General features: G+C 42.2%; 1 protein-coding gene across 1 annotated transcript in view; it reads right to left on the bottom strand.

Annotated features, from left to right (window-relative positions):
- The window catches only part of TAF2 (TATA-box binding protein associated factor 2), a 71,617-nt gene that overhangs the window by 11,354 nt on the left and 40,997 nt on the right, over positions 1-19,266 (bottom strand). The window contains exons 22-25 of the mRNA XM_066624927.1: positions 18,819-18,928; positions 8,673-8,902; positions 7,488-7,640; positions 5,761-5,866 (exon numbers count right to left, since the gene is read on the bottom strand). Of these exons, the coding sequence (XP_066481024.1) occupies positions 5,761-5,866; positions 7,488-7,640; positions 8,673-8,902; positions 18,819-18,928 (599 nt within the window). The remainder of the gene's footprint in view (positions 1-5,760; positions 5,867-7,487; positions 7,641-8,672; positions 8,903-18,818; positions 18,929-19,266) is intronic.

Genomic DNA, 19,266 nt, shown 5'->3' with positions numbered 1-19,266 from the left:
CCTCCCAGAAGGGGATGGGAACAAGTATCCATGGAGCTGCTTTGGGTTGCAGAAGACCAAATCCCTGCCCAGTCATCAAGGAGAATGTCGCTGATTCAACCCAACATTTATATTGTAATCTGCCTTTAGTTATTTAGATAAGAAATCAAAATACTCATTCAAAATGTAACATGGCCCAAAGGGCACAGCTAATTTTACAAATGTCAAAGTATGCATCACTGAGTAAGTAACTTCAAACTTAGAGCATGACTGGATCACTACAAACAAGTGCCTACGAATTATCTAAGGATAGTTCAGCTTTCTCCATAAGGTACCAAAACGACCTTGTCAGGCCTTTGGCACCCCAGGCCCTGAATTGTTATAAGCCAGGATGTGGCAGGAGAGGCCTTGATGTCCAGGCCTGGTATAAAATATACTTAAAGGAACAGCAGCAGCACTGTATCTGTATGCAGATTAGCAATCAGTTGCACCTGTTACAGGTGGGAATCACGGGAGATGTGTGCAGGCTGTGGTGGAGTGGTGCAATGCACCACTGGACAGCCAATCACAGTGGGTCACAAGACTGTTTTGTGACTATGAGGTCGCCCTACTCTAATTGGCTGGCCCCAGTATATATGGGGGAAGCACAAACACCAAGATGGGTGGGTTGTTGTGGTGGAGTTTCTGCGTGCCAGGCTGCTGGTTTGTGTTCTGACTTGGACTGTGCTTATTAAAAAGGACTGTGCCACATTAAAAAGGTGGCAGAGCAGCTTTTAAACTGATCCCCGGGGGAAGGCCGACAGGAGCCGAGGGGCATCCGGTTCGGGACTCCTCATCCCTATGGGATGAGGATGGGGAGGTTAGAGAACAACAAGACAAAGGCAGGGTAGGAGAAGAAATTGGGAAAGGTAGGGTGATGGGATGTGATAGACGGTTTGGCACAATGAGAGGATGCGGGGACAAAGGAGCGAATAAGCAGCCCATCCTGGGGCATTCTATGTACAAATGCTTTTATGCGAATGCCCGAAGTCTACGAGCAAAGGTGGGAGAACTGGAATGTCTGGTGACAAGGGAAAATATTGACATAGTGGGCATAACGGAAACCTGGTGGAATGCGGAGAATCAGTGGGATACCGCAATCCCGGGCTATAAACTCTACAGGAGGGACAGGCAGGGGCGTGTTGGAGGTGGGGTGGCCCTTTATGTTAAGGAAGGGATAGAATCCAGCAAAGCAGAGATTGAAGGTGGGTCCGACTCCACTGTAGAATCTCTGTGGGTTAAATTACCAGGCTTGTGCAGCGATGTAATACTGGGGGCGTGCTATCGTCCTCCAGACCAGAAATCTGATGGGGACCTTGAAATGAGGAAACAGATCAGGGAGGTGACAAGGAGGGACAGGGTTGTAATCATGGGGGACTTCAATTATCCTCATATTGACTGGGTCAATTTGTGTTCTGGTCATGATAAGGAAACCGGATTTCTTGACGTGCTAAATGACTGTGGCTTAGATCAGCTAGTCACGGAGCCCACCAGAGGACAGGTGACTCTGGATTTAATTTTGTGCGGTACGCAGGACCTGGTTAGAGATGTAAACATTACTGAGCCATTGGGGAACAGTGATCATGCTGCGATCCGTTTTGACGTGCACGTTGGTGGAAGAATACCAGGCAAATCTCTAACAAAAACCCTTGACTTCTGACGGGCGGACTTCCCTCAAATGAGGAGGCTGGTTAGAAGGAGGTTGAAAGGGAGGGTAAAAAGAGTCCAATCTCTCCAGAGTGCATGGAGGCTGCTTAAAACAACAGTAATAGAGGCCCAGCAGAGGTGTATACCGCAAAGAAAGAAGGGTTCCACTAAATCCAGGAGGGTGCCCGCATGGCTAACCAGCCAAGTTAGAGAGGCTGTGAAGGGCAAGGAAGCTTCCTTCCGTAAATGGAAGTCTTGCCCTAATGAGGAGAATAAAAAGGAACATAAACTGTGGCAAAAGAAATGTAAGAAGGTGATATGGGAGGCCAAGCGAGACTATGAGGAACGCATGGCCAGCAACATTAAGGGGAATAATAAAAGCTTCTTCAAATATGTTAGAAGCAGGAAACCCGCCAGAGAAGCGGTTGACCCTCTGGATGGTGAGGGAGGGAAAGGGGAGATAAAAGGAGACTTAGAGATGGCAGAGAAATTAAATGAGTTCTTTGCATCTGTCTTCACGGCAGAAGACCTCGGGCAGATACTGCTGCCCGAACGGCCCCTCCTAACCGAGGAGTTAAGTCAGATAGAGGTTAAAAGAGAAGATGTTTCAGACCTCATTGATAAATTAAAGATCAATAAGTCACCGGGCCCTGATGGCATCCACCCAAGGGTTATTAAGGAATTGAAGAATGAAGTTGCAGATCTCTTGAATAAGGTATGCAACTTGTCCCTCAAAACTGCCACGGTGCCAGAAGATTGGAGGATAGCAAATGTCACGCCTATTTTTAAAAAGGGAAAGAGGGGGGACCCGGGAAACTATAGGCCGGTCAGCCTAACATCCATACCGGGTAAGATGGTGGAATGCCTCATCAAAGATAGGATCTCAAAACACATAGACGAACAGGCCTTGCTGAGGGAGAATCAGCATGGCTTCTGTAAGGGTAAGTCTTGCCTCACCAACCTTATAGAATTCTTTGAAAAGGTCAACAGGCATGTGGATGCGGGAGAACCCGTGGACATTATATATCTGGACTTTCAGAAGGCGTTTGACACGGTCCCTCACCAAAGGCTACTGAAAAAACTCCACAATCAGGGAATTAGAGGACCTGGCAGATGCGCTTCAATGTCAGTAAGTGTAAAGTCATGCACATTGGGGCAAAAAATCAAAACTTTAGATATAGGCTGATGGGTTCTGAGCTGTCTGTGACAGATCAGGAGAGAGATTTTGGGGTGGTGGTGGACAGGTCGATGAAAGTGTCGACCCAATGTGCGGCGGCAGTGAAGAAGGCCAATTCTATGCTTGGGATCATTAGGAAGGGTATTGAAAACAAAACGGCTAATATTATAATGCCGTTGTACAAATCTATGGTAAGGCCACACCTGGAGTATTGTGTCCAGTTCTGGTCGCCGCATCTCAAAAAAGACATAGTGGAAATGGAAAAGGTGCAAAAGAGAGCGACTAAGATGATTACGGGGCTGGGGCACCTTCCTTATGAGGAAAGGCTATGGCGTTTGGGCCTCTTCAGCCTAGAAAAGAGACGCCTGAGGGGGGACATGATTGAGACATACAAAATTATGCAGGGAATGGACAGAGTGGATAGGGAGATGCTCTTTACACTCTCACATAATACCAGAACCAGGGGACATCCACTAAAATTGAGTGTTGGGTGGGTTAGGACAGACAAAAGAAAATATTTCTTTACTCAGCGTGTGGTCGGTCTGTGGAACTCCTTGCCACAGGATGTGGTGCTGGCATCTAGCCTAGACGCCTTTAAAAGGGGATTGGACAAGTTTCTGGAGGAAAAATCCATTATGGGGTACAAGCCATGATGCGTATGCGCAACCTCCTGATTTTAGGAATGGGTTAAGTCAGAATGCCAGATGTAGGGGAGGGCACCAGGATGAGGTCTCTTGTTATCTGGTGTGCTCCCTGGGGCATTTGGTGGGCCGCTGTGAGATACAGGAAGCTGGACTAGACGGGTCTATGGCCTGATCCAGTGGGGCTGTTCTTATGTTCTTATTGTGACTGTGCCTCTCTGTATCTCTGACTTCTGGACCATATGACGGACTACTCTTCTGCCTGCTCCTTTTACCAATACCTGCTTCTGCAACAAACAAGCCTGTGTCTGCTTCTTTGGCTCTGTTTGGGATCGCCTGCTTCCTGTGCTGTCTTCCTACGCTCCCATGCCACTTTGCTATTGGGAAAGCAAGGGCTATCCCTCCCCTGCTCACCTGACAGACCTGCTTTGCCTGCCATCTCTAAATTTTAAAATCTGTTTGCCAATTCCAATAAAAGCTTGTTCATATCTTTAACTCTGCAATTCTTCTGACCTTCCCATTTCAAAAAGGAAAAGCTGGGACATCTCACCACAATTTGGGATTTTTGTTTTTGGTTAGATGTGTGGCTTGTGCACCTTTAAGCCATTTCTGCCCAGTTGCATATAACTCAACAGGGATCAAAAGTGCACACCTGTGGGCTGGGCAGAAATGGATTAAGTTATGCTTCCTGAAAGTCTGATTCAGATCAAAAGCCTGGAACTCCAAAAGCAAATAGCTTGAGAATTACAATGGCTACTGTGTAATAAGTGACTGAAACAAGCTAGTTAGTTTGCAGCCTTCAAATATCAGTAACAAAGAAAGCCTTGTCAAAGTAGGGAATCTGTTTTTAAATTTCCTAGAAGAAATATGCCAAGTACTCCCTGTAAAATAAAATAATAATTAAAAAAGAGATCCAATGGAGACAGTACAAGAGTATGTTAGAAAATTGGCTTAAGAACAGGAAAAACACTAGTCATAGCTGGAAATCTGTCAAATCTTGAAAGTCATAAGCATTTCAGAGGCCACTTTTGGGTCTTCGTCACTCCACTGACAGATTAGTCAATGAGCTGCTGTCCCTGTTAACTTATCAAATTATGAACCTGAATGAACAAACAATAAAATGAATGTTCACTTTAAAACACCTTTGTAAATCAAGCACTTGGGAGAGTGAATTTCAAATTTAATCTTGATCGCAGACTCACTGAGTAGCCTCTTCCTCCTAGGTTCAAAAAATTTGCTCTGAGAATTACCAAGACAAGGACTTCTGTAGACAGAGAATGCAATAGGAGCATTAAGCCAGAGGTGAGGTTTAATAAATTATAAAAAATTATTTTACAGATCAATTACATATTCCTATGGATTTTAGCTGATATAAATTACAAAATAGTTATATTAAAAAGCAGCGGTGCAGATATACAAACCCGCAGTCACTCAAACACAGATGACTCCGGCTCATTTGACAGGTTAGGAACTGGAGCAATGGTGAAAAGTGGAACCCAGTCTTTTTTTAGTTAGCAAATTGCAAACTCCTTTTTTATCTTGCAAATTCTTGCTGTCACACAAAAATTTCTGCAAATGGACTCTCATTAATGCCTTCGGGAATGGGAATAGACCCAGTGGTAAAGTCTCTCTCTCACACACACACATATACCCCAAAACAGTTTGAATCACCATGTGATATGCAAATCAGCATGGGGGATGGCAATTTTAGCCTTTAGAATAGCAGAGAGAGGTCGAAAGAGGGGAAAGTGTTAAATGAATGACTTCCGGGAATAATTAAAACGTCTTGTGTCAAAAAACAAACCTAAGGCAAGCAGGGGATACTTGTAACTGCATCCTTCCTGTATAAGGGTCGCCTCCTTTAGGCCCCTACAGCAGCACAGATTTACAGCATGCAAATACTCTACTAGGCAAATAGCATTATACTGCTTTCAAAAAAATAAAACCAGGAGCGACATTACTACATGAATTTCCTAAACTTTGAGCTACTGCTGTAAAAGCCTTGCCACAGATATTCCAGTTTCCCACAAATGAAGGAATTTGGAGCGGGTCCTACTCAGATGTCCTTAAATTACTGGGGTGGGGGCAGACACTGACCATTCACAATCCATTCATGTTATTTGCATAAGAAATCAAATAAAGCTCTTAGCACTTTAACTATGCCAAGAAGTCTAGAAGGGCAGAGTTTGGCAATACAACCATTAAGATTCACACAGAGAAGGAACATAGAGCTTGCAAGCAATATTCTGACCACAGCTTGCTCCTGGTTTAACCAACCTGGTGTTGATGGTCTTTCCAGCATGGTCAAATGATGGTGGATAAAAGCTTGACTATCATGAACAGTGTCCATATCAATTTCTTCTTCTTCTTGAGAGTTTGAAAACTGTAACATCAGAACAAAGAAATTTAGCAAGGGTTAATTATTCTGCTTAAACATGCAGTGGCATAGCTAGAGGCCCTAGCACCTGGGGAGATGACATCGTGATGTCATGACATCGCAGGACATCAATGTCAGTTCCAGGTTCTTCTCTCCTGAGGAGGTGCTGGCAGTGTTAGCCCTGTGATTCTTGCAATCCTGCTTCCCTTCTCTGGATCACCCCCTCACGTTTCAGTGGCCTCATGGTCTGGCTGCTGCCCCATCTAGAGGCTCAGAGAGAACCTCCACTTGCTTGACTTTAATGGAAACTGCTGGGGCGCCTCCCCTTCAAGTGACGCCCAGGGCATGTGCCCTACCTGCCATATCTTAGATCAGTGTTTCTCAAACCGTGGGCCGGGACCCACTAGATGGGTTGCGAGTCAATTTCAGGTGAGTCTCCATTCATTTCAATATTTTATTTTTAATATACGTATTATACTTGATGCTACCATGGTAAGTGACAGCATCTGGGGAAATGTTACAGCTCTGTACTTTTAACAGGCTACTATGTATATGCTTTTAACAATGATACTAAATGGAACTTAGTGGGTTCCATTTAGTAGTGGATAGGATTGCAGCCTATCCACTAAACCTACAATGTGGGTAGGATTGCAGCCTACAATTGTTAAAATTGTAACAATTGTAAAAATTGATACAATTGTTAAAAGCCTGTACTTTTAACAGGCTACTATGTATATGCTTTTAACAATGATACTAAATGGAACTTAGTGGGTTCCATTTAGTAGTGGATAGGATTGCAGCCTATCCACTAAACCTACAATGTGGGTAGGATTGCAGCCTACAATTGTTAAAAATTTTCCTGCTTGATGATGTCACTTCCTGTCATGACATCACTTCTGGTGGGTTCTGACAGATTCACATTCTAAAAAGTGGGTCCCAGTGCTAAAAGTCTGAGAACAACTACCTTAGATACACCAATGTAAGTATGCTATATTTTCTCTGATATAGAAAGTTCTACCACAAAAAATTATTCAAAAGATGACACAAATTTTAAAAACCACATGTGCTACCAAACCTTAACAGCCCAGTTCTACGGAGAATTAGGCATCTCTAAGCCCACTGAAACTAAGGGGCTTGTGTGTGCTCTACACAGGAACAGGCTGCGCGTAAAACTTCATTGAGGTTATTAGGTTGTTCAACAGTTATTCGGTAAAACAACAAAGAGCTCTATTAGTTAATAACTTTGGCTCTCTAAAGGCTAAAAATCTAAGAGGAACAGTTCATGGTAGTTCTTAAGATATACTTGTTGCAATGAGAATGAATGGAGGAGACAATGAACAGCTAGCGAGTGTGCACTCAACAACCACCAGTGTTCACCATCACTGTAAATTAGAGAAGGAAGATTAGCATCTGGGCAAAATAACACCAAATGTTAAGAGTATTCCTTTGCTGTTCTGCCCCTTTGTCAGAGTATGTTACAAAATGTGTTAGGATCTTTCACCAAATAGACACAGAAATAGACTGGAGATATCAACAGAGGCTTAAGATTGGGAATGATGCCAATCTTAGGCAGTACCTTGGGCAGCCTCTTCAATCATCCAGAGCAGGTAGCCTACCATTTACTTACTCGTATTCTGAGTTTGACTTTACTATCTTCATTCTTCTCTAGAATCTGGCCTGGTTCTAGTGGGGATCCAAGAGGTGTATCAGCTTTTCTCTTCAACCCTTGCTGATGAGGAGGGGGGATGGCTGCTGCTTCCTTAATAAGATGATCATCATCCTGAAGAAGTAATTAAAAAACTCCAGATTTCATCCAAGTCAGACCAAAAACACTGTCAAGACTAAAAGTGGCAAAACATAACAGTAATAAGAATATCTGTGAACTCAAAACAATTCATATAACACCCCTAAGTAGTTTCATCTGCAGGCATAGTTCCATTGTGAAGCAAAATTTGAGAGGGAATACATGCATCATGTAAGCACACAGTGATGCGCGGTGAGGTTAAAGCTGGTTAGGCACTACATGTGGAGCTCAGTGACCCAGAAGTATTGTTGTGACATGACGATGTCATCACATCATCCCCAAATGTCCACGTCAAAGAGTTTCAGTACAGTTGAATTACAGAGGAGGCTAAGCCAAGTCTATACAGAAAGAGACCAGTGCTGCAGCAATGAGTGCTGAGCCTCCCCAGCAATCATGCAACCACTCAGAAACTGGCTGGAATGCATGCACAATCACAGGGGAGGCTGTGCCTTCCCTGATCACATGTCCCTGCACCATCATCACTATAAAATATAATGCAAAAAATCTGTCGCTCTTCAAATCCGTCATGTAACCAATACATTCTTGAACAGTGACTGCTGCTCTTTATAGACAGAAATTTGGGGTTTTGAATCCTTGTTGAGTAAGTATTGAAATTCCCAAGGAAAAGAAGGGTAAGATTACAATTAATGATGCATTCACTGCAACTAAAATCAAAACAGCTAGCTTTATAAAGTTCAAGCATAAATCAGGGTTTGGAAAGCCCTGAGTAAAAGTTTGATATCCAGGCACATGCTGCTGTAACATTACTTTTAAGAAACATGATTAAAATTAGGGTTTTTTAAAAGAATGAATGATGAAAAGTGTCTGGCTTGATAAATATAATTTTTGAGGTCAGAAAAACAATAGCAAGTGCATTAGTCAAAGCAGAAGCAGAACAGATTTATGACTGGCATTTGAATAGACAGAAGAAGAAGCAAGGTCAGCAGAATGCAATGACAGACAGCAAAACTCAAAAGGAGGGCTACGTAAGAACAAGGAACTGCTTACTGTGCTTTGGAAGCCAACTATTTGACCCAGATTATTTGGATTGTTAGCTGGTTCCGGACCACTTGCCCCTATCTCAGGGATGATGGTAGGATTCAGCACAGCTTTCTTTTCTTTTAGGTTAAGGACCAACCCAAGCTCTGGCAGTGGCAAGCAGGAAGGTCTGCTGAGGCCAAACAGCGTAAAGTACAGGTCAACAGCACCACACCGTAGCCTCCAGTCGTGGGATGTACCTAAAAAGCAAGAGAGAAAAGGTTTTCAATCACCTCCACATGCTGTCAAGCAGTACGTTTAAAGCCAGTTATGCTGCAATCAGGACAGGATATATGCCACAACTCTGTAGAACAGGGGTGCCCAAATCCAGGCCCGGGGGCCACTTGTGGCCCTTGGGGATTCCCAATTCAGCCCGTGGGGAGCCTCCAGTCTCCAATGGGCCTCCAGAGACTTGCTGGACCCCGTGATGGACCGACGCAACTGTTCTCAGCATGAGGGACTCAGCATGTTAGACTGTGGAATGAGGGCTACTTGCTGTTTGACATCTGTGATGCAGTAGCAGCAGCGAAGGAAACACCAGGCTTGCTTTGTGCAAGGCCTTTTATAGGCCTTATTGCAAGACCTTCGTTCATTCATATAAGTTCTATCTCTAATATATTCATTTATTAAAATTTGCATTTATGTAAATGTGCTTCTGCCACAATTATGGAACTCCCTCCATTTGGAACTGAGATTTATGTCTTCCTTGCTACCTTTCTGGCAGGGGCTATAAACCTTTCTTTTTCATCTGGATTTTCCACTATAGATTTGTTTGCATTTTGACTTGCTAAGGTATGTTTTTGTTTTTCTGGACATTGACTGGATATCAATCCAGCCTTTTATTTTCCTATTTCATGAATTTGGCTGCTTTTGTTTCAAGATTTTCAATCTGCTTTTATTATGCCATTGGCTTTCTTATTATTGCTTGTCTGCACTGCTTTTATTGTACTGACTTTTAATTACTGCATTTTATGTTTGTTATAAGCTGCCATTATGGAGGGGAAGGTGGGGCAAAAATGTTTTAAATAAATATACAAGATACTGTGTAGCTTCTTATATTTTTCCATCAACTTTCCCTGACCAAAAGTTTGCTCTTAGGGTTCCACACCTATTTTGTTATGTACCTCTTGTACGTAGCTTTTTGTTTGTTTCATTTCTCTTGACATTTAACTTACAAGAGATTTCAAGCACAAAAGACTGGGGATGGGAGAGAAAATGAGAAAAATAGCGATACAACCCACTTTTGAATCCAACTCTGTCCCTCATATGGCTAAAGATAATATGAGATGAGCCAGCTCTTCCTACATACACACACCATATGACTTTGCATTAACAGGAATATAATTTGACTCCGATTCAAGGGAAATATAATAGTACTGGGACATGATGGAATACTGTATATTCTGCTCTCAATATCTCTATTTCCAGGGATGGGAACTCAAGTCAGAGACTTGGACTCAAGTCAGGAAAATGCATGTTTTTTGGTGACTTGTTGACTCATGAGTTGCACATATGGAAGACTGAAAAACACTTGAGTGAGGGACCCCTGACTTGGCACCCATCCCCATGCACACTGACTTGAGTCTGTCTGACTTGAGTTTCACTGTGCTTGCTTACTGTTTTCGTGGCATGAAAACCCTTATGGCACCATCATTCCAACCAAGCAAGCAGCAGGGAATTCCAGCCAGGAGGTAGGGAAGGATTAATGTTTGCTTTTGCAGAGGGTGGGAGGGGAGAGGTGGGAGCGGGTCTCTAACAGAAAGGAAGGAACCAATGATCATTGGATGTTTGGTGAGAGAGGGTAGGAGGAGGAGCCCAAAAAGGTGCTTGCCGTATGATTTGCTGCAGAAGCTCAGGGAGATGGAGGGAGACGGTTTGTGGCGATCATGCTTGCCAACCACACGGCATGACTGCTGCAAGCTCTGCTGTTATTTGGGTGGAGGAAGCCTCATTGAAAGACTGGCTGCAGTGGGTTTACTTCTGAGCAGAGCTGCAAACAATCGGGACATCCAGGTAAGCCTCGCAGCTGCTGCACATCACTCTCCTCCCTCTTGCTGCTTCTGTCCCTGCTCTCAAGCAGTCCCTCCCACCCCCTTCTGCCTTCTTTACAGAAGGAACAGGGCAGCAAGGGAGCCTTTACACACACACACACACACACACACACCAGCAGCTGCTCCATTTTTCCATGGTCTTTTTAAGGTGAGGTGACTCAACTTGAGTCCTTTAGAGCGGGATGCCCAATCCCCGGCCCTGGGGCCACTTGCAGCCCTCGAGGACTCCCAATGCGGTCCACAGGGAGCCCCCAGTCTCCGATGAGCCTCTGACCCTCTGGATATTTGCTGTAGCCCACACTGGCCCAACGTAACTGCTCTCAGCGTGAGGGTGACTGTTTGACCTCTTGCATGAGCTGTGGGATGAGGGCTCCCTCCACTGCTTGCTGTTTCACATCTGTGATGCAGTAGTGGCAGCAAAGGAAAGGCCAGCCTTGCTTTGTGCAAGGCCTTTTATAGGCATTGAGCTATTGCAAGACCTTCATTCATTCATATAAATTCATCTTTAATACATACATTTATGTAAACGTATGTGGATTTATTGATGTAAATTTTTTGTACAGATGTACAAATTATTGATGTACAGATTTAAAATGTAAATTAATTCTTTTTTTCCCCCTTGGCCCCCACACAGTGTCAGAGAGATGATGTGGCCCTCCTGCCAAAAACTTTGGACACCCCTGGTTTAGAGCACTGGTTCTCACACATTTAGCACCGGGACCCACTTTTTAGAATGAGAATCTGTCAGGATCCACCAGAAGTGATGTCATGACAGGAAGTGACATCATCAGGCAGGAAACTTTTAACAATCCTACACTGCAATCCTACACAGGATTAAGTCCTGTTTACTATCATTTTTAAAAGAATGTGCATAGTAGCTTGTTAAAAGTACAGATCTGTCACATTTCCCCAAATGCAGCCACATACCATGGTAGCATCAAGTCGGATACATTAAAAATAAAATATTGAAATGAATGGGGACCCACCTGAAATTGCCTTCCAACCCACCTAGTGGGTCCTGACCCAAAGTTTGAGAAACACTGCTTTAGAGGTACTAAAGGGCGACTCAGCAAGTGCCCCCGTTAAGACTCATTTTCAAGTCATGTCATGGGGGGCAGTGACTTTAGTCTTGACTTTAGTCAAGCTGTGTTGGATTTTCCCATCCCTGTCTATTTCACGTATCAACAACTGCAAATTAAGTGAAGAACCATCTTGTCTTCCTCTAAAACAAACCTTGTTTTAAAAACTAGGTCATCTCCCAAATAAAGGGAATTGTACAGAACAAGATGACACAAATTTATACATAGGACTACAATAGAACACAGTATTTGTTCCAGCACAGTTAGTATCAGGGGAGAAAAGACAGCGCAAGAGAAAAGTGACTTTAAAAATATTATTAGCAACAAACCAAGCCTTGCCAAACTAACATTAGTCAATCATTTATGTTCCATAATACAAATAACCATCTGTAAATCTGAAGTTGTTAAATCAGGCTGCAGTTTCATCATTTGGCAGGGTACATGTTACAAGAAACATGAGTTTTGGCCTGTTCTTTTAAAAATGTTTTTCTTAAAATAGCATCTGGGGTACAGAGAAACTGCAGGAGGGAGCTGGGGGACTTTAACCCTGCTGTGATTTTAATTGGGAATGCACCCCTCTCCTACATGCTACTTTTGAAAGAAAAAAACTTTCTAACTGGTTTTAACTCATATTGCCTCCTATGGAACACTCTACATGTCACACTGATAACATCCCTCCTTTTAACAGCAGCTTGCACACCATAAAACAGAGAAGGACAATGTTTACTACAAACAGATCCAAGTTCTCTTTTTGCAACCTCAAAGCTCTTAATAAAGTAATGAGAAACCGAAAAGCCATTGTTGACATTGGGCCTTCTTACTCATCTTTTCCAGGCCCAAAGTCATGTCTCAAATCCTGGTTAAACTACTGTAAGGTTAAGAAGACAAACATGGGGCCAGGAGAAGACCATGTTGAATGTCACAAGAATCAGTAAAAAGTCTAAGTAAACATAGCAAGGAACCTCTCTAACATGTATTTCTATGCCATACAATGGGGTTTAAGGTCTTCACATGCTACAGTACACTGCAATAGCTTCATTGAAACAAAAACCAAGAGACAGAGTGAAGAATTCTGTCTCTGAATCCAATGTCATCACGAAGGTTAAGAGGTTGTACACAGTTATCTTTAATGACAATGAGTATGCTAATTATTCTTGATTAGAAACCTGAGCTTTTCATTGCAAAATGATTGTTAGCTTTAGCAGGAAGATTTGGGCAGTAGATGTGTAGTGCCCCTCCAAATCTCTTGCTATGTCTCTTGGGGGGGAGGGGAGAGAACAGCAAGAGATTTGGAGGGCACTACAGGTCTGCTGCCCAAATCTTCTCCCTGCTAAAGCTAACAATCATTTTGCAATAAAAAACTCAGATTTCTAATCAAGAATAATTTATTAACATACTCATTATTGATTTCAGTGCTGCCCTCTGACCCTTCCACTGCTGCTCATGCAGAGCCAACAGCTCCCTGGCAAGGACTGGGTTATTCTCAGAGGATGAGCGGCAACTAGCTTCCACATTTACAAAATGCTTCCAATCAGAAAAATTTCAATGAGAAGGGTTCTAACCTAGCTTTCTCTCTGATGTTAGTTTCCTAAGTGCAGGAACTGTTTTCGCATGCACATTCAACTACATGAGACCCAACTGGCAGCCAGAAGTGTTTCAGTTGAGACAGTTTTCTACCTCAGTTGTGACTAGGACCCAAAATCAGTTTCTTATTCAGTAACTAACACAGTGAGAGGGAGCAAGAGATGCATCTACTGTTGCTTTGGCCAACACAGCAATTGTGTGACATTGCTCAGGAAGAGGCTCTCATTTGAAAGACAGTGACTGGCAGTCACTGGCTGGCCTCAGTCATGTTTACAGAGAAAGCAGCTCACTTCAGTGGAGAAGTAGACTGGTGACTGAGGAAGGCTGCATGGGAATACAGTTGCCACACTGGGCTCAGTTATTCCAGAGTCAGGGAGGTGTTCCTGACAAGGTTGACATTTCTCCAAAGAACAATGCTATCAGATGGCATAAAAACAGGGTCAGATCAGCCTTATGTTTACTGTGTGGGAAGCTAAGTGAGTGTACGCTGACCCATTTGAAAGACAACTTACTGAGAATTAAACTATATGTTCTGTTAAGCACATGCTTAAATTGCTTTACACTAAATAGCTGCCCTATCAGAGCATGGAGAGAGGGAGGATTTAATACCAACTCTCCACCAGCATCCCAGTCCAGACTGGCCTGTTACCTACCATGGGGAAAAAAAGCTGGTGTTGACCCAGTTGCTATCTAGTTTAACAGAAACAAGCATGCCAGTGTTAAGCACATGCCTAATGTAACATCAAGTCTGACCATGAGTGGTCATTTCCAAGATGGGAAAAGTAGTAAACAATGTTAAAGGCATATTCCCACCCCCCCCCCCAAAAAAAAAACTCAGAGGAAAATTACAAGACTAGCTGCGTTAGAAAACAATAGTCACGAGAACCTGCAGCATGTAATACTGTATAGTTATACACAGAGAGGAATGCTGCTTTGCTCTGATAAGACTTTAGAATAGCTGGGAACACACAATGACGTGATACTCAACTGTTTTTGTCACACAAACTTGAACAACTCTTCAAGAAGATAAGAAACTAAAGATTGTTTTTGCTTCTCTTTTTCCAAATGACTTATTCCAGTATTTCTCAAACTAGGTGGGTCGCAAGCCAATTTCAGTTGGGTCACTTAGCACCTAGCTCAGCTGTCACTGAAAATACAGAGTTGAAAATACAGGGTACAGAGCTGCTGGGCAGGGCAGGCTCCTGGTGAGAGAGAGGTATGATGCTTTGCTCTGAATAGATGGGATATGGGAAAGGAGGGAGGGCTGTGTGGTTGGAGAAGGATCCAAGTCTGTGTTCTGTTTTGACTTCTGAGCTAGAATGTTTGAATTCCAACCTATGCAAAATAACAGCACGAGCGCACTGTGTAATGGGACCTTGGCTGATCGTGGCTTAGGTTTGAAGTCTAAACTGATAATGTCACTTCCGGCCATGACATCACTTCCAGGTTAATGATAACGCTTTCTAGTGAGTCAGTGGAGCTAGAAAGTTTGAGAACCACTTACTTATTCATTAACTATACACTGGTTTCTGTTACAGGCAAAAAAACCAACACTGCTGAAAGCACTGATTTGTACATTTGGAAGACAAAGGTAGTTCCATAACAGTAATTTTACCTGTAGAATAGATTGGTACACACCTTAAATGTTTGTAATTTACCATCAGTAGGTCACAATCCTATGCATGTTTACTCAGAAGTAAGTTTCACTGTGTTCTTCCATATAATCCAGCTCATCCCCTAGGCTTAGGTCACTGGAGAAGGCCCTCTTATGAGTGCCGCCGCCCAGGGAGGAGCATGGGACAGCTGCAAGAAATAGGGACTTCTCAGTAGCAGCACCAACATTATGGAACTCCCTCCCTCTTGATTTACGAACTGCTCCCTCCCTGGAAACATTCCAGCGAGGTCTGACAAGCCTTCTGAGTTCTCAGCCTTTTAAACATTTTTTAACATCTGGTTTTTTTACAGGTTTAGGGCTTTTATAAAGTTACTGCTGTTGCTCTTTTTATTTTATTAATGTGTGATTGCTGTTTTAAGATACTATTTAATGTGAAGGGTTTTCATGTTTAAATTTGTGTTTTTAATTGTGATTTTATGTTTTTGTATTTCTAGTCATTGTTGTAAGCTGCCTTAGGTCCCTTTGGGGAGAGAGGGTGGGAGAGAGAGAAAGTAAGAATGTTTACAAATGCAGTTTCTTAAATCCTGATACTTCAGATTCCCACTACAAATATAGCCAAAACCATGAAGATTTGTTGTCCTCCCTAGGCTTTTAGGCATTAACAAGTTATGAAGCATTAAACCTGGAAGGTCGGAGTTTCATTTAGCCCTCTAACGAATATTCTTACTGACACTCTGGGACATTAAAACTGTTCTTTACAGAAAGTAAGATTCTGGCAAACAGTCCACATGATTCACAGAGATGAATGTTGTGAACACACCAACAATCAAGAACATCTCTCACTATCACCTTTTGTTACAACAAGGCCAATTGGTTAAATACTAACTGTGTACACACAACTCTCTTGAGGAAAAAATAGGAACACAAGTTCTCTGGTGGCAAGATCCAAACTGTTTACTTCCTGAATTTGACATCTGGTAAATCTTTCCAAAAAATTAACTGAAGCGGGTCCCCCCCCACATTGCTTCAGCCCCCAAAGAACAGCTGTAAACTCTAAACACTAAAAATAATTGTGCAGAGAGAGCACAAAAACCTCAATGTTTCCTAGAAGAAGAGATATAAATAATCATATGGAAGCACTATAAACCAACATGTCACATTTTGAAAACCAGTTCATACACAGTGGATAAGATCGGTTTGTTACAGGAAAGCATATGAACAGATCGATTCTTGTATGTCTTTTGCCCTCCAAAGAGAAATACACGTGGAAAAATATCAAACTAATTTTGCACCCAAATCTCCTTAAGTATCCTATTTAAAGAGCTTAACTGCAAAATCTATATAGATTCTTATCAGCTCAATACAAAATTTTCTGAATGTATTCAGCCACTGAAGATCACTACATCAGAAATAACCTAAATACAACTCATCTGTCCCATATTTTTAACTTACAGTCTTAACAAAATTCTTCCCAAAATCTCTTTCAATTAGAAATGCTTATAAATCCCAAGACCCAGAGTTGACAGATTATGGTACACAAAATGGTACCACAAAATGGAACTGGACTAGAGAAACAAAAATGAAGGGATGAGGCTACACCGATATGTATCTGGCTGAGCAGGGAAGAGGAGGCAGCCAGGGCGTGCTGGTCCCAGTAAGTTTGGGAACCACTAGCCTGCGAAATTCATATGAGCATGATTTTTTTTTTTAATTTATGCTATTCAGATCCTATTGTTCATTTTTCACTGCTGAGAGCTTTCCTTGAAGGAGGGAAAAAAACACACTTTGAAGTCTAACAAGTTTATGATAAAGGTTTTCATACGTAAGACACTGATTCAGATGCTTGAAGTGGACAAAAGAGGGAATGGTTACACTCATATGTGTTGAGGGGTATTGGAAAATAAAGCAAGCAAGCAACATGAGAAATAAATATAAACGACAACATAAAGAACATGTCCCATTATCTAAGTATGTGTTGGCAACCTTCAGTCTTGAAAGACTATGGTATCGCACTCATTATCTAAGATGTGAATGCAATTACAGTATATCTGGGCAGGCACTGAAAAGAGCTTCAGACATTCACTAACTTTGATAGCAAGCAACATTCTCTGCCATCATTGACACTGTGTTAATTGCTTCTCTCTCAGCCTCATCGGAGAGAGGCATATTAATTTATTGAAATGAGAGTATTAATTGGTTGCCTCCGACCAGGGTGTAGCTCTTACTGGCCAGTTTTAGATTCCCTGCCAGTACTAACTCCAACAGAGATTGTACTTGTATGGTGCATGAGGTACAGGGAGTAATTGGTTCCCCACCCGTAATTCACCATTTTGCATCTGGCTCTGTAATTCTGAGTAGCTATGATATTGCACCTGGCTGTGGCTGATGGTCCTCGTATGCCCTATCCCTGAAGTAACTCTTACTGGAGTAAAAGGAAAATCAATAACTTTTTCTCTTCTTTAGAAATTGCTTTAGAAAGTGAATTAAAATTCTGAAACTGTCATTACCTTAAAACTGTAAGTCATCACTGTTTCTCAAACTGTGGGTCAAGACCCACTAGGTGGGTGGCAAACTAATTTCAGGTGGGTCCCCATTCATTTCAACATTTTATTTTTAGTATATTAGACTTGATACCAACATGGTATGTGACTTTATTTGAGGAGATCTGTACTTTTAACAGACTACAATGTATACGCTTTTAACAATGATAGTCAATGGGTCTTACTCCTGGGTAAACATGGATAGGATTGCAGCCTAGAATTGTTAAAATTTTTCCTCTTAATGATGTCACTTCCAGCCATGACATCACATCTGGTGGATCATGACAGACTGTCATTCTAAAAAGTGAGTCCTGAGTTATAAAGTTTGAGTTTCACTGCTCTAAGTAGAATGATAGCACTTTTTGGAAGCTGCTCCCTGTTTTCACTCCACTGCAGTAAAAAAAAGTTGGGTAGCCCAGATGGTATCCACTCAAGGACAGCATATTTTGATAAGTTCTGACTCTGCTCCTGACTCTTATCAATATATCAACATTAGCTGCAGCTAGAAATATATCCACTGTTGTGTTGTTACAGGATGAACTAATTTCTGAGCTGAGAGGAACACTGAAAATCCCTATCATATGGATCAGGACAGGCATACTCAACCTACACAAAGGCAATCCTAGGCAACAGCAATAGAACAGGCTTCCATTAATTTAACATCACACTTAATCAAACCCCAGTGAAAGGACAACCTTCTACTAAGAGTGAAAGCAAAATCTGAAGAATTGCCAATTGCAAGAAATTAAGGTGGAATCCTATTTTGATATAAAACTCTTTGCTCTGGCTTGACTGACTTCTACTTCAGCCAATGAGAACAACCAATCAGAGTCAGTTTCATGACTTATGATCAGTGACATCTCCTACAGCATTGCTTCAGATAGTAGCTTTCCAGAAACATATCTCCTGCATTATTGGAGGGATTGCTATATTCACCATTTCCCAAACTGAGTGGCCCACCAGTAGGTCCAACTCAATTTTTGGTGTGTCGCAAAACTGACAAGGCAGATTAGGCTATGTATATCAAGGGTTAAACAACCTGCTACTTGGGGGAAGCTGTCCAATCACCCTTACAGCCACAGAGGCTTGAGCAGCTGGCAAAGTGAAACTTTTTTTTAGGTGTGCCCTGCTGCTGAAAAGTTTAGGAACCACTGCCCACTGTCAGTGTGACTGCAATAAACATGTACAGGAAAGGAATGTTAGTATGCTAATCAGACAAGTTCTTTGACAGAGAAAAAAGATTTAACCTGAATTCATAAGTTTCCAGAGCTGATCCACTAGAGCTTCATTGCACAAAGGAGATTCCATGTTCTTGGTGAATGGTGGGTTTTTTGTCAACATGTTCAATATTTTATGCCTAAAATAGAACAAAAATAAACCTTTAACCCATACAAATGAACTTTTGCATTTTTTTGGCTCCAAAGTTTTATTTTAGGATTACAGAAATTGTATATAGTCAGATTTGTACCTCAGTACACACAGATCTTAGGGAATCAAATTTAGTGTACTTACACTGGTTCCTAAAAATACATCAAATGGCCATTTTAGAGAAAAGTCCTGCGGCAGCAATGGTCAGTGGAAAGAACAAGAAATCAAGCGGCAAAGAGCATGAAGAGGGGCTGCAGTGCTCAAAGGTAGCCATTATTCAGGTCACCAGGCGTACAGACCTGCACTGGCACACTCTCCAACTCAAAA

This window comes from Tiliqua scincoides, chromosome 4 (genome assembly GCF_035046505.1).
Source record: "Tiliqua scincoides isolate rTilSci1 chromosome 4, rTilSci1.hap2, whole genome shotgun sequence".
Lineage (NCBI taxonomy): Eukaryota > Metazoa > Chordata > Lepidosauria > Squamata > Scincidae > Tiliqua > Tiliqua scincoides.
This window is presented reverse-complemented; position numbering and strand designations above follow the sequence as displayed.